We start from the raw sequence: 23,881 nt of genomic DNA, 5'->3' as shown, positions 1-23,881 counted from the left end.
CAAGAATGTAATGTTGAGACTTATGCACTGGTGAGGGCCTCATCTGGAGTATTGTGTGCAGTTCTGGGCCTCTCATCTTTGAAAGGATGTGCTGAAACTGGAGAAGGTTGAAAGGAGGTTCAAAGGTATGAGCAGGATTAAGTAGCTTGTCATATGAAGAGTATTTGATGGCCCTGGGCTTGTATTCACTGGAATAGAAAACATAGAAAACAGGTGCAGGAGTAGGCCATTCGGCCCTTCGAGCATGCACCACCATTCATTATGATCATGGCTGATCATCCAAATCAGAACCCTGCACCAGCCTTCCCTCCATACCCTCTGATCCCCCTCGCCACAAGGGCCATATCTAACTCCCTCTTAAATATAGCCAATGAACTGGCCTCAACTGTTTCCTGTGGCAGAGAATTCCACAGATTCACCACTCTCTGTGTGAAGAAGTTTTTCCTAATCTCAGTCCTAAAAGGCTTTGCCTTTATCCTCAAACCGTGACCCCTCGTTCTGGACTTCCCCAACATCAGGAACAATCTTCCTGCATCTAGCCTGTCCAATCCCTTTAGGATTTTATACGTTTCAATCAGATCCCCCCTCAATCTTCTAAATTCCAACGAATACAAGCCTAGTTCATCCAGTCTTTCTTCATGTGAAAGTCCTGCCATCCCAGGAATCAATCTGGTGAACCTTCCTTGTACTCCCTCTATGGCAAGGATGTCTTTCCTCAGATTAGGGGACCAAAACTGCACACAATACTCCAGGTGTGGTCTCACCAAGGCCTTGTACAACTGCAGTAGTACCTCCCTGCTCCTGTACTCGAATCCTCTTGCTATAAATGCCAGCATACCATTCGCCTTTTTCACCGCCTGCTGTACCTGCATGCCCACTTTCAATGACTGGTGTATAATGACACCCAGGTCTCGTTGCACCTCCCCTTTTCCTAATCGGCCACCATTCAGATAATAATCTGTTTTCCTATTTTTGCCACCAAAGTGGATAACTTCACATTTATCCACATTAAATTACATCTGCCATGAATTTGCCCACTCAGCCAACCTATCCAAATCACCCTGCATCCTCTTAGCATCCTCCTCACAGCTAACACTGCCGCCCAGCTTCGTGTCATCCGCAAACTTGGAGATGCTGCATTTAATTCCCTCATCCAAGTCATTAATATATATTGTAAACAACTGGGGTCCCAACATTGAGCCTTGCAGTACCCCACTAGTCACTGCCTACCATTCTGAAAAGGTCCCGTTTATTCCCACTCTTTGCTTCCTGTCTGCTAACCAATTCTCTATCCACATCAATACCATACCCCCAATACCGTGTGCTTTAAGTTTGCACACTAATCTCCTGTGTGGGACCTTGTCAAAAGCCTTTTGAAATCCAAATATACCACATCCACTGGTTCTCCCCTATCCACTCTACTAGTTACATCCTCAAAAAATTCTATGAGATTTGTCAGACATGATTTTCCTTTCACAAATCCATGCTGACTTTGTCCGATCATTTCACCGCTTTCCAAATGTGCTGTTATCACATCTTTGATAACTGACCCCAGCAGTTTCCCCACCAACAAAGTTAGGCTAACCGGTCTATAATTCCCCAGTTTCTCTCTCCCTCCTTTTTTAAAAAGTGGGGTTACATTAGCCATCCTCCAATCCTCAGGAACTAGTCCAGAATCTAACGAGTTTTGAAAAATTATCACTAATGCATCCACTATTTCTTGGGCTACTTCCTTAAGCACTCTGGGATGCAGAGCATCTGGCCCTGGGGATTTATCTGCCTTTAATCCCTTCAATTTACCTAACACCACTTCCCTACTAACATGTATTTCGCTCAGTTCCTCCATCTCACTGGACCCTCTGTCCCCTACTATTTCTGGAAGATTATTTATGTCCTCCTTAGTGAAGACAGAACCAAAGTAATTATTCAATTGGTCTGCCATGTCCTTGCTCCCCATAATCAATTCACCTGTTTCTGTCTGTAGGGGACCTACATTTGTCTTTACCAGTCTTTTCCTTTTTACATATCTATGAAAGCTTTTACAGTCAGTTTTTACGTTCCCTGCCAGTTTTCTCTCATAATCTTTTTTCCTCTTCCTAATTAAGCCCTTTGTCCTCCTCTGCTGAACTCTGAATTTCTCCCAGTCCTCAGGTGAGCCACTTTTTCTGGCTAATTTGTATGCTTCTTCTTTGGAATTGATACTATCCCTGATTTCTCTTGTCAGCCACGGTGCACTACCTTCCTTGATTTATTCTTTTGCCAAACTGGGATGAACAATTGTTGTAGTTCATCCATGCAATCTTTAAATGCTTGCCATTGCATATCCACCGTCAATCCTTTAAGTGTCATTTGCCAGTCTATCTTAGCTAATTCACATCTCATACCTTCAAAGTTACTCCTCTTTAAGTTCAGAACCTTTGTTTCTGAATTAACTATGTCACTCTCCATCTTAATGAAGAATTCCACCATATTATGGTCACTCTTACCCAAGGGGCCTCTCACGACAAGATTGCTAATTAACCCTTCCTCATTGCTCAAAACCCAGTCCAGAATAGCCTGCTCTCTAGTTGGTTCCTCGACATGTTGGTTCAAAAAACCATCCCGCATACATTCCAAGAAATCCTCTTCCTCAGCACCTTTACCAATTTGGTTCACCCAATCTACATGTAGATTGAAGTCACCCATTATAACTGCTGTTCCTTTATTGCACACATTTCTAATTTCCTGTTTAATACCATCCCCGACCTCACTACTACTGTTAGGTGGCCTGTACACAACTCCCACCAGCGTTTTCTGCCCCTTAGTGTTATGCAGCTCTACCCATATCGATTCCACATCTTCCCAGCTTATGTCCTTCCTTTCTATTGCGTTAATCTCCTCTTTAACCAGCAACGCCACCCCACCTCCTTTTCTTTCATGTCTATCCCTCTTGAATATTGAATATCCCTGAACGTTGAGCTCCCATCCTTGGTCACCCTGGAGCCATGTCTCTGTGATCCCAACTATATTCATAATCATTAATAACAATCTGCACTTTCAATTCATCCACCTTGTTACGAATGCTCCTGGCATTGACACACAATGCCTTCAGGCGCTCTTTTACAACTCTCTTAGCCCTTATACAATTATGCTGAAAAGTGGCCCTTTTTGATGCTTGCCCTGGATTTGTCAGCCTGCCACTTTTACTTTTCTCCTTACTACTTTTTGCTTCTACCCTCACTTTACACCCCTCTGTCTCTCTGCACTGGTTCCCATCCCCCTGTTGTGAACTAACCTCCTCTCGCCTAGCCTCTTTAATTTGATTCCCACCCCCCAACCATTCTAGTTTAAAGTCACCTCAGTAGCCCTCGCTAATCTCCCTGCCAGGATATTGGTCCCCCTAGGATTCAAGTGTAACCTGTCCTTTTTGTACAGGTCACGCCTGCGCCAAAAGAGGTCCCAATGATCCAAAAACTTGAATCCCTGCCTCCTGCTCCAATCCCTCAGCCACGCATTTATCCTCCACCTCATCGCATTCCTACTCTCACTGTCGCGTGGCACAGGCAGTAATCCCGAGATTACTACCTTTGCAGTCCTTTTTCTCAACTCCCTTCCTAGCTCCCTATATTCTCCTTTCAGGACCTCTTCCCTTTTCCTACCTATGTCATCGGTACCTATATGTACCACGACCTCTGGCTCCTCACCCTCCCATTTCAGGATATTTTGGACACGATCAGAGATATCCTGGACCCTGACACCAGGGAGGCAAACTACCATCCGGGTCTCTGGACTGCGTCCACAGAATCGCCTATCTGACCCCCTTACTATCGAGTCCCCTATCACAACTGCCCTCCTCTTCCTTTCCCTACCCTTCTGAGCTACAGGGCCGGACTCTGTGCCAGAGGCATGGCCACTGTCACTTCCCCCGGGTAAGCTGTCCCCCCCAACAGTACTCAAACAGGAGTACCTATTATTAAGGGGCACAGCCACCGGGGTACTCTCTATTACCTGACTCTTCCCCTTCCCTCTCCTAACCGTGACCCACTTGTCTGCCTCCTGTGGCCCCGGTGTGACCACCTGCCTATAACTCCTCTCTATCAACTCCTCACTCTCCCTGACCAGACGAAGGTCATCGAGCTGCAGCTCCAGTTCCATAACGCGGTCCCTTAGAAGCTGCATCTCGATGCACCTGGCGCAGATGTGGACGTCCGGGAGTCTTGGAGACTCCAGGGCCTCCCACATCCAACACCGAGAACAACAAACTGCCCTCACACTCATACTGCCCCTCTCCTCAAATAACAACAGAAAATGAATGCCAAACCTTCCTCGCCTCGCCCGTTTCCACCTAAGCCCGGTGAGCCGAAGCCCTTAAGCCTTCACTCTGCTCCCAGCTCACTCCGCTGCCCGCTGTATGAGGCTCTGTTCCTTTTAAATCTGCCGCGCTGCACTGCCCGACATCACACGCCTGCACAGTCCCGCCTCTCTGAACGCCAATGGAGAAAAAAAAACCCAAAAATTTCAAAAATGTCTTCCTCCGCACTCCCGCTCTCAGACTTCCTTCTTCGAATGTAGAAGAAAGAGGGGTGACTTCATTAAAACCTATTGAATGGTGAAAGGCTTTGATGAAGTGCATGTGCAAAGGATGTTTCCTTTGGTCTAAGGCCTGCAAAATCCACAATTTATATCATTCTCCACTCTAAAAACCAAAAATTCTTTCATTGGTTAGACCCACTTTTCAATGTTGCCTCATCCCCACAAGACAGAAGTTAAAAACTGAAACTAATAACATTATACACCTAGTTGAGACAAATTTTAAATAAATTCTATTTACCAACTATAAATGCAACTTTTCAGCCAGCTGTCAACTGCAGTATCATCAGAAAGTTTCATAAATAATGAAATGAAATGGTTCCTATGTGCTTCATTTAACAGAAAGGCCACTGAATACTAAACCACAAAAGGGAATATGGACCAACAATAATAACTTCTTAAACACACAGAAGCTATCACCACTACATAAAACAAGCATAACACTCTACACACTGTTGACGTGGGTGGCAGAGTTGTTCAACCTGCAGGGTACAAAGAAAGCTACAGGCCTGGCAATGAGTCTGGTTCTGTGGCTCAGAGTGAAGAAGTGGTTGGGGTGGGCAGGGGTTGAAGAGGAGAGCAGTGCCGATAGGTGATTCAATAAATAGGGGACTAGATTCTGTGGACATGGAACAGGATCCTGGATGATCAATTGCCTCCCAGGTGACAGGGCCAGGGACGTCTCAAGTCAAGTCCATGACATTCTTTGGGGGTGGGGTAGAGAGAAGCCAGAAGCTGTGGCATATATTGGTACCAACAACATAGCTAGGAAAACAGATGAGGTCCTGAAGAGTGAATGTAAAGAGTTAGGAAGCTAACAGGCAGGATCGCAAGGATAGCAATTGCTGGATTGTTCTCTGTGCCATGTGCCAGTGGAGGTAAAATAGGATGATATGGCAGATAAATGTGTGGTTGAAGAAGTGGTACAGGAGCATGGTGTCAGATTTATAGATCACTTGGATCACATTGGGGGAAGGTATGACTTGTATAAAAGGGGTGGGTTACATCTGAGCTTAAGAGGGCCCAATGTCCTTGTGGGCAGATTTGCTAGAATTTATTTAGGAGGGCTTAAATTTGATCAGCGGGGAATGGCAACCGGGGCGATAGATCAAATGATGAATCAGTTGGTATAAAGTTTGATACATTGTGGAGAGAGGCTGTGAGGAAGGATAAGCAGTGAATAGAGCATAAATGCAAATCAGTTAGATGGGTGGAAATGTATTTATTTCGAGAAATGTCAGGAACAAGGGTGATGCACACGGGTCTGTACTCAGAAATTTGATGTTGTGGCCATTACGGAGACTTAGCTGTCATAAGGACAGAAATGGTTGTTGGATGCTCTGGGGTTTAGATATTTCAAAAGGGACAGGGAGGGAGGTAAAACGGGTGGGAAGTGGCATTGCTAATCAGGGATAGTATCACAGCTGTAGAAAGGGTAGACATTATGAAGGGATTGTCTCCTGAGTCAGTGTGGGTGGAAGTCAGAAACAGGAAGGGAGTCATCACTATTGGAAGCATTCCATAGCCCACTCCCCACCCCGTCCAATAGCAACAGGGGCACGAAGGAGCAGATCAATAGGCAGATATTGGAAAGATGCAAAACTAACAAGGTTGTCAAGGGTAACTTCCCCTTCCCTAATACTAATTGGCATCTCCTTAGCGCAAGAAGTTTGACTGGGACAGAATTTGTTAGGTGTGTCCAGGAAGGATTTGTCACACAATAAATAAGCAAGCAGACTAGAGAAGACACCATTAGTATGTACTACTAGGCAATGAACGTCGTTAGGTGGCAGATCTCTCAGTGGATGAGCACAGCCGCTTGACCTTTAGCATAGCCTTGGAAACAATAAGGGCTCATGGTATGGGAAACTATTTAATGGGGGGAATAATTACATTATCAGGGAGGAAATTGGGAAAGTAAATTGGGAACAGAGGCTCTCAGGGAAATGTGATGGCTGTTTAGGGAGCACTTGCATGGGGTTCTGGATAGGTCTGTTCCATTGAGGCAGGGAAAGGATGGTAAGGTGAAGGAACCACGGTTGACAAGAATGGTGGAACATTTAGTCAAGAGGAAGGAGGAAGCATACTTAAAAAGTTTACGAAGAAAAGATCAGACAGGGCTCTTGAGAATTATAAGGTAGCCAGGGAGGAGTTTAAGGAATGTCTTAGGAGAACTAGAAGGGGACATGAGAAGGCCTTGGTGAGTATGATTAGCAAAACCCCTAAAGCATCCTAAAGGTGCGGAAAAAAAGGATGGCTAGAGTGAGTATAGGACTGATCAAAGATAAAAGAAGAAACGTGCCTGGAGTTGGAGGAAGTAGGGGAAGTTCTGAATGATTACTCTACTTCAGTGAGAGGGATCCTGATGAATGTGAGGTCAGTGTAAAACAGGCTAATGTGCTGGAACATGTCAAGGTTAAGACAGAGACAATGTTAGAACTTTTGAAGACACTTCCAGTTTACTGGTAGTTCAAAAGGCAAGAAATTTGACTAAAAACATTATAACAATACCTTTTATGAAGTAAATAATCACCACAAAGAAAGAAGTGGGGAGCAAAGGCCCAGCGAATGAATGAACCGTGCTGGTACGTTACAGAAACGACACAGATGGAGTGAGCCATTCAGAAAGAAATCGGGGCAGAGGAGTTTCGGCGTCTGTACCACTGGCTCAAGGGCAAGTTTACATCGCTCTGGGCAGCAAGATCTGGGCCCAGAGTGAGTCACTAAGCGGTGTGGTCTAGGCCCAGAGCCTTTCTCTGCAGCAGTACCCAGATCCTAGTGCAAGGAACAATACGCTGTTTGAGCAATTTAATTTTTGAACAATAGACTGGGAAGACAGAGTATCGGGGTCAGAGGTGAAGGCCGATTTCGCTTGCCCTCCCACAATATTCACTCCTCTCTCCATGGCGCTGAGACTATGAAGACTGCTCCAGCTGCCGTGCTCCCTATCCACTAATATGATAAACTGACGAGGCTTTGGGCTTATTCCAGGCTGCTTCAGGGTTCGGATCTAAGGACTTATTTTGGTTTAGAATGTTGTTGCATGCTTCTATTGTTTGTATGATTTGTTTTCTTTCCCTTTTTCTGCGCACCAGGTATTTATCTTCATTTTATTTATTTTTAATCACGTTCTTTTGTGTTTCTAGCTTTGTGGCTATCTCTAAGCAAACAAATCTCAAGGTTCTATAATTTATACATTCTTTGATAATAACTGTACCTTGAAACTTTGAGATAGGTAACTGAGGCCGGGCAGGTTAAATGCTTGGTTCCCATGGAAAGCAAGGGAAGAGATTGCTGCATTATCTTTCTATCCTCAATGGCCAATGATTTGCACCAGAAGATTCGAGGATTGCAAATGTTATTCCTTTGTTCAAGAAAGGTAAAAGGGATAATACTAAGAATTTTAGACCTCTAAATCTTACATCATTGGTTGGCAAATGATTAGAGGGGTTTCTTGAAGTCAGGATTTACAAACATCTGGAGAAGCATAGTCTGATTAGGGATAGTCAGCATGGCTTTGTGAGGGGCAGATTGGGTCTCACGAGCCAGATCGACTTTTCTGAGCAAGTGAGAAAACAAATTGATGAAGGTCACAAAGTGGTGAATATGGTGTATATGGATTTCAGTAAGGTGTTCACAACAAGGTGCCCCATGCTAGGCTCATTCAGAAAGTCAGGTGGTACGGGATCCAGGGAGACTTGGCTATGTGGATTCAGAACTGATTTGACCACAGAAGGCTGAGTGTGGTGGAGCATATCCTGCCCGAAGGTCAGTGACTAGTTGTTTTCCACAGGCTTCTGTTCTGTGGCACCTGCTCTTTATGATTTTTATAATTAATCTGAGGAAATAGAAGGGTAAGTTAGTGAGTTTGAAGGTGCCACGAAGGTTAGTGATGTTGTTAGTGTAGAAGATTGTCTTGGTTACAAACAGACATTGATAAGATGCAGAGCTGGACTGAGAAATGGCAGATAGAGTGTGAAGTGATACACTTTGGAAGGCAGAGTACAAAATTGATGACATGACTCTCACCAGTGTGGAGGAGCAGAGGGATATTGGTGTCCAAGTCCATAGATCCCTCAAAGTTGCCACACAAGAATACAGATGGTTAAGGCATATGGTGTGTTGCCTTAGTCAGATGGATGTGTATACGATAAGAGGTACAGATAAGAGTGGATAGCCAGTTCCTTCTTCCCAGGGCAGCAATGGCTAATATCAGAGGACATACTTTAATATAATAAGAGTAAAAGTACACAGGGAATGTCAAAGGTATTTTATTTCCCCTTACACAGAGTGGCGAGTGTAAGGAACACGCTGTCAAGAGTGGTAGTAGAGGCAGGTACTGTATATTTAGATCATTTGAGACTCTTAAAGAGGCACATTGGTGACAGAAGTGGAAAAAAGGGTTATATTAATCTTGGAGTATATTAAAAGGTCAGCACAACATTGTGGGCTGAAGGGCCTGTACTGTGCTGCTCTACATTCTAAAACACTTCCACTAAGCAGCCATAGTAGGCTCAAATACTAACCTTACACACACAATATTAAAGCAGTAAGTTGCCGAAGTGGGACACATCCTCTAACTTTGGCCACTTCTTGCCCTTATTCACCTCAACCCCACCCTTGGTTTTAAGGGGAACTAATTCTACTCTATTAGTGAAGTACTGCACTGAGCATTAGGTCTAAGCTGCACACACACTAAACATAGGCTCACTTAACAAAAGCACCAAGATAGTATCAAACAAAAATCAGTGTAACTAATTAAAAAATGCACGTGCCAGATGTTAAAGAGCAGAAATCTGACAAAGATCAAATACAATTGCAATCTTAGATCTATTTTGTGTAACTAACAAGGAAGTGAGGAATATAAGAAAGAATAGGCCGTGCACCTCCAAGTCTGCTGCATCATTCAGCAATATCAAACTGACTTTCTACCTCAACGTCCTTTAATTCCCTTAAAGCCCAGAAATGCAGTCATCTTTATTCAAACGAACAGAAGGACTGAACATCAGCATATCTTGTCCCTCACTACTCAACATATCTCTGCTGCTCTTTTCTGCTCCAAAGTGGATGTTGACATTTTCTCCACATTACATTCAATCTGCTATGTAACACCTACTCACTTGGATGTCTTGGCATCCTTGATTTGGTACTCTGAAGCAAACTTAACACAGATTGTAAATAGCTAGCACCCAAGCAATGACCCCAGTGGCACCTCACTAATCATATCCTGTCCACATTCCCAGTCTTTGCTCTTTATCCCATTATCAATTCTCAATCCATGCCTACGTTTAACTTCCAATTCCATGTGTGCATAATTTGTCGATCATCGCAAATGGCACCTTTTTAATGAGCCTTCTAATAATTTAAATATATATCCATTGTTTTCCCACCTTACCTGTTTTCCAAGTTACACTGAATGAACTTTGGTACATCAATGATTTTTCATTCATAAATTCACATTAACTCTGCACTTCTAAATGTGTTCTTTACTTACATGCACAAACTCAGTGACAAATACTCAAGTTAAAACAGACTTCATGTGTTAATTTCCACTGATTGGTCAAGAAGTGAGCAACAGCAATGACAGAAGATTAGAGAAGTGGTAGAAAGTGGGTGGTCCTACCTCTTTAGTTTCTTCTGGATCAGAGTGATCCACAGTAACATACAAATCATTCTGTAAGTATTTCAAAGCATTTAAAGGATCTGCTCGCGCTTTCTCCTCAAATCTATAAAAAATTGAAAGTGCAGCAAATAAAGAACAAGCACAAGACGGCAAGTTATATCACATTAATGAAACAATTCCCAAAGCCAAGTGACAAGCCCACTTGTGACAGCAAAATCTAGAAAGGGCGCCTGTTACTCCTTTCGGAGCAGAATGGGGAAAAGGGTGCGGAAGAACTATTAGCAACACACACCAAAGTTGCTGGTGAACACAGCAGGCCAGGCAGCATCTCTAGGAAGAGGTACAGTCGACATTTCGGGCCGAGACCCTTCGTCAGGACTAACTGAAGGAAGAGCTAGTAAGAGATTTGAAAGTGGGAGGGGAAGGGGGAGATCCAAAATGATAGGAGAAGACAGGAGGGGGAGGGATGGCGCCAAGAGCTAGACAGGTGATTGGCAAAAGGGATATGAGAGGATCATGGGACAGGAGGCCCAGGGAGAAGGAAAGGGGGGGGGGGGGGGAGAAACCCAGAGGATGGGCAAGGGGTATAGTCAGAGGGAGAAAAAGGAGAGAGAGAGAAAGAATGAATGTGTGTATATAAATAAATAACGGATGGAGTACGAGGGGGAGGTGGGGCATTAGCGGAAGTTAGAGAAGTCAATGTTCATGCCATCAGGTTGGAGGCTACCCAGACGGAATATAAGGTGTTCTTCCTCCAACCTGAGTGTGGCTTCATCTTTACAGTGGAGGAGGCCGTGGACAGACATATCAGAATGGGAATGGGATGTGGAATTAAAATGTGTGGCCACTGGAAGAACTATTAATTGGTTTCACTACTCCTTGTGGTCTTCTACAAAATTATACACCCAGAACTCCCCGGACATCACCTACCAGCTTAATTAGGGATTGCCTGCAAAAACATGCCAAAGGATCAGGATAACTCACTGTAAAAGCTCCACCTTGCAATGCAATTAAAAAATTCAACAGGAAAAAAAATCCAGTCTACTACCTGAAATTTATTAAAATCAGTTTTAGCAGTATTTCTCAGCAGCCAATACAAACTGCAAGTATATTATCCCATTTTATACTATTATCAATGTTCATTTCTGACACATTGATCAGATAATATCAAACAGAAAACCTGGGAAAGGGGATATTCAATCACGGCTAGATCTGTGTGTGGACCCATTTGACCTCCCGACATTATAATCAAATAACCACCCTGGAATGAAAAATAACACACCTGTTATAGTTTTGGGAGCTCTGTAGCTACATGCAAAATTTCAGCCAAGAATAAATTAAAGAGCAAATTGGTGATGAGAGTGGATATAATTGAATAGGAAAGCAGAAGTAAAATAAACTTTTGATCATGGTTAAAATCTTCAGCTTATCAAATGACTTCAGATTATGCTTATTTCAAAAATAGGCTAATCTGAAACCATCCTTTCAATATATTCTGTTAGTTCTGTGGGTGGAAGTTAGAAACAGGAAGAAGTCAATAATTCTACTGGGTGTTTTTTTTTAATAGACCATCCAACAGTAACAGGGACATCGAGGGACAGATAGGGAGACAGATTCTGGAAAGGTGTAATAATAACAGGGTTGTTGTGGTGGGAGATTTTAATTTCTCAAATACTGACTGGCACCTCCCTAGAGCAAGGAGTTTAAATGGGGTGGAGTTTGTTAGGTGTGTTCAGGAAGGTTTTCTGACACAATATGTAGATAAGCTTAAAAGAGGAGAGGCTGTACTTGATCTGGTATTGGGAAACGAACCTGGTCAGGTGTCAGGTCTCTCAGTGGGAGAGCATTTTGGAGATAGTGATCACAACTCTGTCTCCTTTACCATAGCATTGGAGTGAGATAGGAACAGACAAGTTAGGAAAGTGTTTAACTGGAGTAAGGGGAAATATGAAGCTATCAGGCAAAAACATGGAAGCATAAATTGGTGACCAGTGGTGTGCCTCAGGGATCTTTTCTGGGACCGCTTCTCTTCATAATTTTTATAAATGAACTGGATGAGGAAGTAGGGGGATGGGTTAGTAAACTTGCTGATGACACAAAGGTTGGGGATGTTCTGGATCGTGTGGAGGGCTGTCAGAGGTTACAGCGGGACACTGATAGGATGCAAAATTGGGCTGAGAAGTGGCACATGGAGTTCAACTCAGCTAAATGTGAGGTAATTAATTTTGGTAGGTCAAACATGATGGCAGAATATAGTATTAATGGTAAGACTCCTGGCAGTGTGGAGGATCAGCGGAATCTTGGGGTCTACGTCCATAGGACTCAAAGCTACTGTGCAGGTTAACTTTGTGGTTAAGAAGGCATACAGTGCATTGGCCTTCATCAACAGTGGGATTGAGTTTAAGAACTGAGAGGTAATGTTACAGCTTTATAGGACCCTGGTCAGACACCACTTGGAGTACTGTGCTCAGTTCTGGTCACCTCACTACAGGAAGGATGTGGAAACTATAGAAAGGGTGCAGAGGAGATTTACAAGGATGTTGCCTGGATTGGAGAGCATGCCTTATGAGAATAGGTTGAGTGAACTCGGCCTTTTCCAGAAGTGAATTGCTGCCAGAGCTACCGCTCCGGCACCTCTGTAAAAATAAAAGTCAAAATAAACAAGCGGTCCCACTCACACTCAATGGTTATGCGATGTTATGTCATGATTAAATTTAGAGAAGATCCGTTATTCGATTTCTGAATCTAGTCAAACACTGTGGGGACCATTTATGAACTATTTTCAAAACCTTTACCTTGCTGTTAAAGTACAGATGGTGGCTAATAACATATTTCACTTTATGATAAGGATTTTTTTTCTTTTTTCTTTCTTTACCAAACAGCTTTGATCTTGGTAGTGGGTTTAGATTTTTTTTCTGTATAATAAAATTATCTTTAATTTAATTTACAATTTAACATTACGATTTAATTGAATTTACATGAATATAGGGGCAAGTGATTGCAAGTGTGATTCTAATACAATGTATTTGGTATTATTTTATCTTTTCTTTGATTTATAATATACATCTTCTTGTACTCTATTCTTTTAAGTAGAAGCTAATAAAAATATTGAAAGAGAAAATAAACAAGCGGGGAATTTAACAGCAGCCGCATATTAAATAGAAGGAATTTTACGGAAGCGGGGGTTGGGGAGAGGGGGTGGTGGCTGGTGGGGAAAATACCACTAATAACATTAAGATACTTGATTGTTTTTGGTGAAATCCTGGAGCTGTGATTGTTTTTTTTAATTTAGGTATTTGTGAAATTCCTCCTCACTCGACCTGTTGTCCTAGCATACCCTGCTGTAGCCTCCTGCCATTTCACAGATCCTCAGTCTCTGCCCAGCACTCGTTGTTTGAGCATTGTTTGCCAAGAAAATAAAAAGCTTAGATCTTTTGAAACGTGGCATGTCACTTGCGGAAGTGGGCCGTAAGGTAGGTAAGAACGAATCGAGCATTCGCACAATAAAGCAGAAAGAAGCTGAAATTCCTGGAAATGTTAGTGCTACCCCTACAACGGCAAAAATGGTCTCTCTGGTTCGTAATAAAGTGCTTGCAAAGACTGAGAAAGCATTAAGTGTGTGGCTAGAGGACATGTCACAGAAGCATATCCCTGTTGATAGCAAAATTATGTGTGAAAAAAGCACTTAGTGAGGCTACATCTGTGGTGGTAATACAAAAGTAAATTTTTCTCACTAACAACCCTATGGCTTCTAAGCAAACAATTTTAACTTCTTTCTTTCGTAAACAAGCTGAGTATAACAAGAGTAACGTACAAAAGACTGATAACAGTAAAAGTGACAAAAGCTGTGTTTCGCATGTTTCTAGTTCAAATTTTCTAACTGGGTTCAAATGCAGTTCTGAAACTAATGGTCCTTCGAAATCAGCTTGTATCCCTGTTCAGATGTTTGGACTGAAGAAATGTGGTTAGAAAAAGAAGGAAACTTATCCCTGGTTAGACTCCAAGGATGATAAACTTGGGTGTAAAGTATGTGCAAACAAAAGCAATCTGACACTTGTCACTTCTAAGAGTTTGAGGCTGTCAAAGGAATGGCAGATGTACCAAGTATCCTATTATGGAGCCGATCGAAGTACACGCTTGAAGTCTCTCAAAAAAAAATTGTTGATCACAAACTATCAAAAGCTCACATTGCTGCTCTAAGTGTTGAAAATATAGCTAGTGAAGATTCTCTTGGAAAATTATGTGACACCATGAATGCTTCGCATCTAAAGGCAACTTGTTCAATTTTTCGTTCTGCATATTATTTAGCTCAGAATGACAGATCTTACTCTGATCACTTTGGCTTATTGGAACTTCAAATAAAAATGGTATTGACATTGGAATTGGACTGGATTCCCACACTAGTGCTAAAGAGATAATTAATCACATAGCTATTAATATGAAAAAGAAAATTTGCCAGCATATCAAGCAGATAAATGGCAAATTTTCTGTTCTCCTTGATGAATCACAAGCCTGAGCATTAATACCACCCTAATAGTTTATTTGAAATGTGAAAGTGATAAGGAAGGTGATCCCCATTTTATGTTTTCAGATCTAATAGAACTGCCTGATCAGAAAGCTGTAACTACTGCTAAGCATCTATTGAACTGTCTCAATAACTATGGGTTTGATGACTAGTTGAAACACAACCTTGTAGCATTTGCTAGTGATGGGGCGAGCATAATGCTTGGTGTCAAATCTGGTGTTGCTACAATTCTCAAGGAACATTATCCTGATGTGATAATTTGGAACCGTCTTAATCACATATTAGAATTTGCAGTAGGTGATTTGGTGAGAGAAGTTCATGGAATAAATCATTTTCAATCATTTATGGACAAGTTGTACTCTGTTTATAGTATACCTCTAAATCAAAAGGAACTGTCTGAAAATGCCCCTCAACTAGAACAACAAATTTGCAAAATAGGCCGTGTTCTGGGCACCAGGTGGGTAGCTGGCTCATTTCGAACCGTTTCAGTAGTGAGGCAAAATTATGAAGCACTGTGTTTTCATTTTGAAAAAGCAATGAAGGATGAAACAAGATCTGGGAGTGACAGAAAAACCTTTGAAGGTCTGTTGAAAAGACTCTCTTCAGAACAGTTTCTATTGGACTTAGCTCTAATGTATGACATGTTGCATGAACTTGGTTTACTGTCAGTGTTTACAGAAATACACTACTACAGTTGTTTATACAGACAAACTAATCTAACGGAGCTTAAGATCACTGCATGGACTGAAAGAGCAACCTGGTAGAAAAACTCTAGAAGCTCAAGAGGCAGTTGAAAAGGGGAAGTTTGGAGAAATTACCTTGACAAGGAACAACAAAAATTGTCTCCATTAATTATCTACAGTTTCTTACTAGTCTTATAAACAATTTGCAGCACCGTATATTCACGGCAACATCCTTGAAAGGTTCTCAAACTTCCAAACCCCAAAGTATGTATAAATCCCTGCTAAATGAAATGGGTGTCCTTGATAAAATGATAACTGGCCTGCTGAAATATTGCCTAATTATGGAGAAGCTGCAACATCATCTCTCTGTAAGAGGTTTAAGCTTTCTTCTTCCTCTGTAATAAATGCCTTCAGAGATTATGTGGAGGATCGTGGACGCCACATCCCCCAAGATTTACGCCCATTACTGAGCTGTTCACAAGTTATTCCTATTTGTACTGCTGAATGTGAGAGAGGATTCAGTCACATGAACTTGATAATAACAACAACACGCTCAAGAATTCTCACAGATCATGTATCATCACTTATGTTTGTTAAACTACACAGACCTCCTCTAGTTCAGTGGAATCCTGAGCTGTGTGTCACATCATGGCTGCGGTACCACAGATCAGCAGATTACACCAGGACAAGAGTTGCTTCAGAACCCTGAACACATATTACCCCTGACCCTTCGTGGAGATTACTGTGAAACTTCTCATTGGTGGCATTTGGTAAGTAGGTAATTACTTTTAAATTGGTAAAATATATGATTACCGTCTTTTTCTTTACTTGTTTGATAATATTTGATGATAATTAGTGAGTGCAACCGTGCAATACTTTGTCATATTATTACATTATTATATGTGTTATTGTACCAGTTATACACTGAAATGTAGTGATAGGCTATAATCTTGATAATGTCTTAAACTATCACTATATTTCTGTGCAGCTCTGGAATTCATACATTTCTTTCATCTTGGTTTAGTGCTTGACCTTATAAGAAGCCCTATTCATATATGTATGTCACACCCAATTTTTGTACCTGCTCATTACATGAATGAAGCAAAGATGTTGCCCAGTACATGAAATGAGCGGGGGGGGGGGGGGGTAGAGAGCGGGGGGGGGGGTAGGGGGGTAGAGAGAGAGAAAATGGCAAGCATTTTGCCAGCTCTGGCACCTAAAGGAGGATGAGAAGTGACCTGATAGAGGTGTTTATGGTGATGAGAGGCATTGATCGTGTGGATAGTCAGAGGCTTTTTCCCAGGGCTGGAATGGTTAACATGAGAGGGCACAGTTTTAAGGAGTTTGGAAGTAGGTACAGAGGAGATGTCAGGGGTAAGTTCTATTTTTTAAAAATGCAGAGAGGTGAGTGCGTGGAATGGGCTGTCAGCAACAGTGATGGAGGCAGACAAGAGATTCCTGGATAGGTACACGGCGCTTTGAAAAATAGAGGGCTATGGGTAACCCTAAATAATTTCTAAAGTAAGTACATGTTCGGCACAGCATTGTGGGCCGAAGGGCCTATATTATGCTGTACGTTTTCTAAGTTTCCATGAAAGATTAACAGACAACTCAAGAGCTATGCCTTTACCGGTTATCTAAAAGTTCCACTGTTGTCTCAGATGTTATGTTTTATTACCTTGGGAAAGGTTTGAAACTGGGCTGTAACACACCTGTGCTTCCTGATGAGATATCTGCAATGTCTCAGGAGGTAGTCCTTGGAGGGGCGGCAAAGCTTTAATGACCAAAAATCATCCAGTCTCATCTTCGGAGAGCACGACTTGCCAGGATTCCCACCGAACAAGTAGTGAACCTGCACTCAGAAATGTACAGCCTCATTTAATATCTAACAAAAGCATAAATTCATGGGACTATCATTCTAAGAGACAAGGTTGTCAGAATGATGACATTGCAAAAAACTGCTTGAATACAATGCTCAAAAGTTTGCATCAAACAGAACCAACTTATCATCAAAGCTTTAAGGACATGCTGGGGACGAAGACTGAAATGGGTCAAGGATCAGAACACACAAACCGTTTTTTCTCACTAAGGAAATACCCCAATGATTACTATCTGAAATTTCCCATCCACCAGCTGTGGTGGACAGCCATTAGGGAAGAGGAATAGCAAGGTTATATCTGCATAGGTATTCATTCTGTAAAATGTTCATCCAAATGTAAAATGTTATTATAACACTGCCAGTTGTAAGAATTTGCTATGTATAAATTGGTTGTCATGTTTTACATCAAGAAAAAAAAGCAATAAAGCTCAAGAAAGCTACAAAATGAGTAAGCAAGCCAAAGGATAACAATGATCAGGTTATTTTGTACTGAAAATGCCAATCATAGCTAAATTGGTAACATCTTCACCCTAATCTAGTTGCCAGGTTAAATCCCAGAAATCTGATCATTAAGTAACGGACTAACAGTCCAGGGCAATACTGATGAAAGTGCTAGATTTCTGATGGAGATATTAGCTAAAACTGTCTTCTCTCAGGTGGATGCAATCTCATGGGAAGATTAAGAAATGAAAGGCATCTCTTGTGACCTTACCAGCATCAAAAGCAGATCTGATCTATGCCTTGGGTTCTTGCTGTACATCACCTCTTTTTTCTAAACCTCTTCTCTTCCCATCATCCAAAGAACCAAACAGTAATTCACTTACACTTACAAGAGAAAATATGCAGATGCTGGAAATCCAAGCGACACACACAAAATGCCATAGGAACTCAGCAGGAAGGCAGCATCTATGGAAAAAGGTACAGTCGGCGTTTTGGGCCGGAGGGCTTGGGCCAGTCCTGCATTTCAGCCTGAAATGTCAACTGTACCTTTTTCCATAAATGCTGCCTGGCCTGCTGAGTTCCTTCGGCATTTTCTGTGTGTCTCACTTGCACATAGCCCAGTAAGCGTTTAGCATTCAAAGGTTACAATATGGTCACCCCTACAATGCAGAGAACAAGTGGACACAGACTGACCATTTTGCAGAGTACTGCATCCAGTCTACAAGGTGACTCAAAGATTTGAGCACCACAATTTTCCATCCCACTCAGATCCATTCATCTGGGGCTTTTTACAGCAATATGACGAGGGCCAGCATAAACTTTCATCTCATGCCATAGCACATTGTCTCCTTTCAGACTCTATACTGAAATCCCTCTCCACCCCTGAGTACATCTACAACAAACATTGTTACTGGAAAGCAGCATTTATCATCAGGGACTCCCGCCACCCAGGACATGCCTCTTCTCGCTGCTGCCATCAGGAAGAAGATACAGCATCTGCAGGACTCACACCGTCAGGTTCAGGAACAGATTTAACCTCTCAACCATTAAGCTCTGGAACCAAAGGGGATAAATTCACTCAACTTCACTTGCCCCCATCACCGAGATATTCTCGCAACCTGTCGGCTCATTTTCAAGGATTCTTTGTCTCATGTTCTTGATATTTTTTCCTTATTTATTCATTATATCTTTCTTTTCACAGTTTTACACAGTTGTTGTCTTTTGCATGCTGGCTGAATGCCCATGTTAGTGTGGTCTTTCATTGATTCTGTTCTAGTTGTTATTCTATTATGGATTTATTGAGTATGTCCACTAGAAAATAAATCTCAGGATTGTTTATGGTGATATACATGTACCTTGATAATAAAATTATTTTGAACAACTAACTCCAGGAACCTCTTACTCAGCTTGCATCAAAACAATGCAAGTCATTCATCTGTGATATTGGCACAATTTTTGCCACTCCATCAGTGCAAGCTGACTTGCTGGATATCTCTCTCAAAGCTCTGTATTCTTCAGCTTTTACTTTCCTTGCATTTGGCAGCTACATTTCATAGTGTATGTTCATTTTCATTCTAACTGCACCCATTAATTCTTCAAGAAGGTGATCTCTTCAACTGATCCCCACAACACTGTCCTCTACCTAACAGAGATAGTCCCTTTAACATATGCATCTCTTCACCAACATCTTCACCAACTTAAACAAACCTGTTTTCTTTTTATCCCCAGTTCTGACTGCTTTGACCTGAAGGATCTTTGACCTCAAATGATAATTGTTTCTTTCCATAGGTGAAGCCTAACATGCTGTTTTTTTTTTTAAAAACACTAAATACAAATATTGGCTTCTCTGAAGGGTAAGGGGACCTTCTGGACTTCAGAAATACTGGAATGCACATCTTGTTGAACATGGGCTATTACAATTCAAATGGGAATTGTCTTTCTGCAACAATATTTCTCCATGATTTTCCTTTCTCATTAGATGGCTGTGTCCCAATTGATGCATTTTATTTATTACAGATTTCCAAATGGAACTTCCATAGACACTGTCAAAAAAACATGATTGCTTTATTACCGCTTTATAACATGGAAATATGCTGAATTTCTTCCCTGGTCAAAAGTGGAGAAATGCAGCAACTGATTTCTAATTTTCCATTTAATTTCTCCCTCACCTCCACTCAGGGCCTGAAAGTCTTTCCAGGTAAGCCAACCCTTCACCTGCAAATCTGTTGAGGTCATCTACTGCATCCAGGGTTCCCTATGCATCGCTGAGACCCAATGAAGATTAAGGGCCCACTTTGTCAAGCACCTTCGCTCCATCTCAAAATGCCGGATTTCCCGGTAGCCAACCATTTAAATTCCTATTCCCATTCTGACATTTCGGTCCATGACCTCCTCATCTGCCACGATGAGAGGACTCTCAAATTGGAGAAGCAGTGCCTCCTATTCCATCTAGGTAGCCTCCAACCTGATGGCATGAACATTGATTTCTCCAACTTCTGGTATTTATCACTCACCCCCTTCCTTCCCCCTTCTTTAATTCCCCACTTTGGCCTTTTGTCTCTTCTCCTCACCTGTCCATTACCTCCTTCTGGGACCCTCCTCCTTCCCCTTCTCCCATGGACCACTCTCCTCTTCTATCTGATTTCTTCTTCCCCAGCATTTTATCTTTTTGACCAACCTGGCTTCATCTATCACCTTCTAACTTGACCTCCTTCCTCTCCGTCCACCTTCTTATTCTCGCATCTTCTCCTTCCTTTCCGGTCCTGATGAAAAGTCTCTACCCAAAACAGATGCTGCCTGATTTGATGAGTTCCTCCAGCATCCAGTGTTTTACTCTGGATTTCCAGCATCTGCAGAATCTATTGTGTTTAACTTTTCTAAAAGTTCAGCCAGAATATAGATTCCTCAAAAATGTTATCATAAATTAGACTACCAGATTTAGTTTGCACATCTAAAACCATGTGCAAATGATTGCAACACCAAGTTTTGGACTAATGCTCTAAAGATGTTATCAAATGAGAATTAAAATTTTAAAAAATCAGTTTCAGAGTTCCCTTTCACACTGGTTTAGTTAAATCTTGGATGGCTCCAACCTCAGACCATGCACTTCCTTAAGAGTTGTACACTCAGTAGCCACTTTATTAGGTACACCTGCTTGATAATACAGATACCTCATCAGCCAATCAAGTGGCAGCAAGTCAATGCATAAAAGAAAAAAGACATGGTCAAGAGGTTCAGTTGTTGTCCAGGCCAAACATCAGAATGGGGAAGAAATATGATCTAAGTGACTTTGACGGTGAAATGATGGTTGGTGCCAGACAGGGTGGTTTGAGTATTTCAGAAAATGCCAATCTCCTGAGATCCCAAACATGAAAAAATCTGCCAAGCAACACACATCAAAGTTGCTGGTGAACACAGCAGGCCAGGCAGCATCTCTAGGAAGAGGTACAGTCGACGTTTCAGACCGAGACCCTTCGCCAGGAAGGGTCCTGACAAAGGGTCTCGGCCTGAAACGTCGACTGTACCGCTTCCTAGAGATGCTGCCTGGCCTGCTGCATTCACCAGCAACTTTGATGTGCGTTGCTTGAATTTCCAGCATCTGCAGAATTCCTCGTGTTTGTGTTTAAAAATCTGCCAAGTCCTGATGAAGGATCTCGGCTCAAAACGTCAACTGTTTATTTCCACAGATGCTGCCAAACCTGCTGTGTTCCTCCATCATTTTGTGTGTGATCTCCTGGGATATTCACACAGTCTCTAATGTTTACAAAGAACAGTGTGAGAAACATAAAAAACCAGTGAGCAGCACTTCTGTGGGCGAGAATGCCATATTAGTGAGAGATGTCAGAGAAGAATGGCCAGGCTGGATTAAGCTGACAGAAACGCGACAGCAACTCGAATAGCACGTTTTACAACAATGGCATCTCTGAACGCATAACACGTTTAACCTTGAAGCGGATGGACTACAGCAGCAGAAGAACACCAACATACACTCAGTGGCTACTTTATTAAACACAGGAGGAACTGTATAAAGTGGCCACTGAGTGTATTTCATCGATGTGATTCAGAACTAAAGCTGGGTCAAATAAAGTAATGGGCAAAAACTTGTTCAAGTTATACTAGATGAAACAGCAACTGAACCGTGTTGTAAATCTATCTGCAGCTGTACGTCTTAAAAGTTTCTTGAAGAGTACAAGTTTCCTCAATGAGACATAGGTGGTAATTGACCTTATCTAATCAGAATCACCATACGCATACTGAGAAACAGTCAATTATTTCACATTCACTCAGAGGTAACTTGCTTTTATTGTTAGTCACCAACAGGAACCTCCAAATAACATTTCCATTATTCTTCTATCTAAAGAGACATTATTTGGTTTGCATTCAAAATTTGCTGAAACTCCAAACCAACATTGCACTTCAACATTAAGAAGATACTTCCCCTGACTGCCGTCAATATTACATTTAAACTAAACGTTCATGAGAAACCTTGACGGATGGACATTATGTAACATAGTAATCTCACTGGTGAGCTTAGAGCATGAACCAACACTTGGAATTACAATATTACGTTTTCCTAGGGGAATCATCCATTGAAGCCTTGAGTGAAATTTAGGATTGAGAGGTTTGATGGGTTTACATTATATTCAGCAACAATTAAGAGTAACAGATACGTAAGCAAATCATGGAAGTTTAGGAGCAGGAGCAGTAGGATTGTAATAGAGGGCAGGTTTAACACTCCCACTATTGAATGGGATGTCTTTAATGAAGGGACAGCATTTCTTTATAAATGTGTCAAGGTTGGTCAACTTAATATTGTCAGCAGAGGTGGGGGGGGAGAGGGTACGTGGAAAGTTGGTTTCAAGTACACAAGAGGAACTGTCAAAAGTAGATCGGGAGCAGATGCTTAAACATTGTGCAAGTGGAAATCTTTTCAAAGTTCAGGGCCAGGGGGTCCCAGGGGATAAAACATCTCCAGGAATGGTGAAAGACAAACATGGCAATTTTGGAGAACCTTGCATGGTAGGGGGCATTAAATGTTTGCTCAGGAATTAAAAAGCATACGACAGGGATAGGCAATTACAATTGAATCCTCTGAGAAATATAGAGTGTGCAGGAGAAAACCGAATTAGAAGAAGTTATGATGACAAGAAAGATTAAAGAGAACCCCAAGGCATAAGTATATCTGGAGTAGGAGGGTAGTCAGGCAATTGAAATAAATTGACTTTATTACTTACATCCTTCATATACAGGAGGAGTAAAAATCTTTACGTCATATCACCGCTCAAATGTGCAATTATAGTAATTTATAATTATGTACAACAGGATAGTGAATATAACAGAAATACAGTTGCATCAGCATGAATTAAGCAGTCTGACGGCCTGGTGGAAGAAGCTGTCCTGGAGCCTGTTGGTCCTGCCTTTATGCTGCTGTACCGTTTCCCGGATGGTAGCAGCTGGGACAGTTTGAGGTTGGAGTGACTCGGGTCTCCAATGATCCTTCCGGCCCTTTTTACACACCTGTCTTTGTAAATATCCTGAATAGTGGGAAGTACACATCTACAGATGCGCTGGGCTGTCCACTCTGCAAAGTCCTGTGATAGAGGGAAGTACAGTTCCTACACCAGGCAGTGATACAGCCAGTCAGGATGCTCTCAATCATGCCCCTATAGAAAGTTCTTAGAATCTGGAGGGCCATAGCAAATTTCTTCAACCATCTAAGGTGAAAGAGTGTGCTTTTCCACCACACAGTCAGTATGTATAGATCATGTGAGATCCTGTGATGTTTATGCCGAGGAACTTAAAGCTGTTCACCCTCTCAACCCCAGCTCAATTGATGTCAATAGCGACAAACTCGTCTCCATTCCTCCTGCAGTCCACAACCAGCTCCTTTGTTTTTGTGACACTGAGGAAGAGATTGTTTTCTTGACACCACCATGTCAGGGTGATGACTTCTTCTCTGTAGCCTGCCTCGTTATTATTTGAGATTAGGTCAGTGTACTGTCGTCAGCAAACTTAATTAGCAGATTGGAGCTGTGGGTGGCAACACAGTCATGAGTATACAGACAGTAAAGAGAATGAGCCAAGTTCAACATGAATACCTCTCATCTTTATTCATAAAAAATATGCAATTGTTAGCAGATTCAGGGAGGGCTGCACTGATG

At 42.0% G+C, this 23,881-nt stretch overlaps 1 protein-coding gene across 7 annotated transcripts in view; it reads right to left on the bottom strand.

Annotated features, from left to right (window-relative positions):
* mkln1 (muskelin 1, intracellular mediator containing kelch motifs) overlaps positions 1-23,881 on the bottom strand; it is a 201,725-nt gene that overhangs the window by 17,039 nt on the left and 160,805 nt on the right. For 4 of the 7 annotated variants that reach the window (XM_072241601.1, XM_072241602.1, XM_072241603.1 and 1 more), the window contains 2 exons: positions 17,113-17,252; positions 10,193-10,295 (listed from right to left, as the gene is read on the bottom strand). The exons of 1 other annotated variant lie outside the window; for it this stretch is intronic. In XM_072241601.1, the coding sequence (XP_072097702.1) occupies positions 10,193-10,295; positions 17,113-17,252 (243 nt within the window). Of the gene's footprint in view, positions 1-10,192; positions 10,296-17,112; positions 17,253-22,017; positions 23,751-23,881 lie in introns of those variants that run through there. 2 more of the 7 variants (XM_072241604.1, XM_072241609.1) reach the window with 2 other exon arrangements.

This window comes from Mobula birostris, chromosome 23 (assembly GCF_030028105.1).
Source record: "Mobula birostris isolate sMobBir1 chromosome 23, sMobBir1.hap1, whole genome shotgun sequence".
Classification (NCBI taxonomy): Eukaryota; Metazoa; Chordata; class Chondrichthyes; order Myliobatiformes; family Myliobatidae; genus Mobula; species Mobula birostris.
The sequence above is the reverse complement of the archived record's forward strand: the minus strand, read 5'-3'. Positions and strand labels throughout refer to the sequence as shown.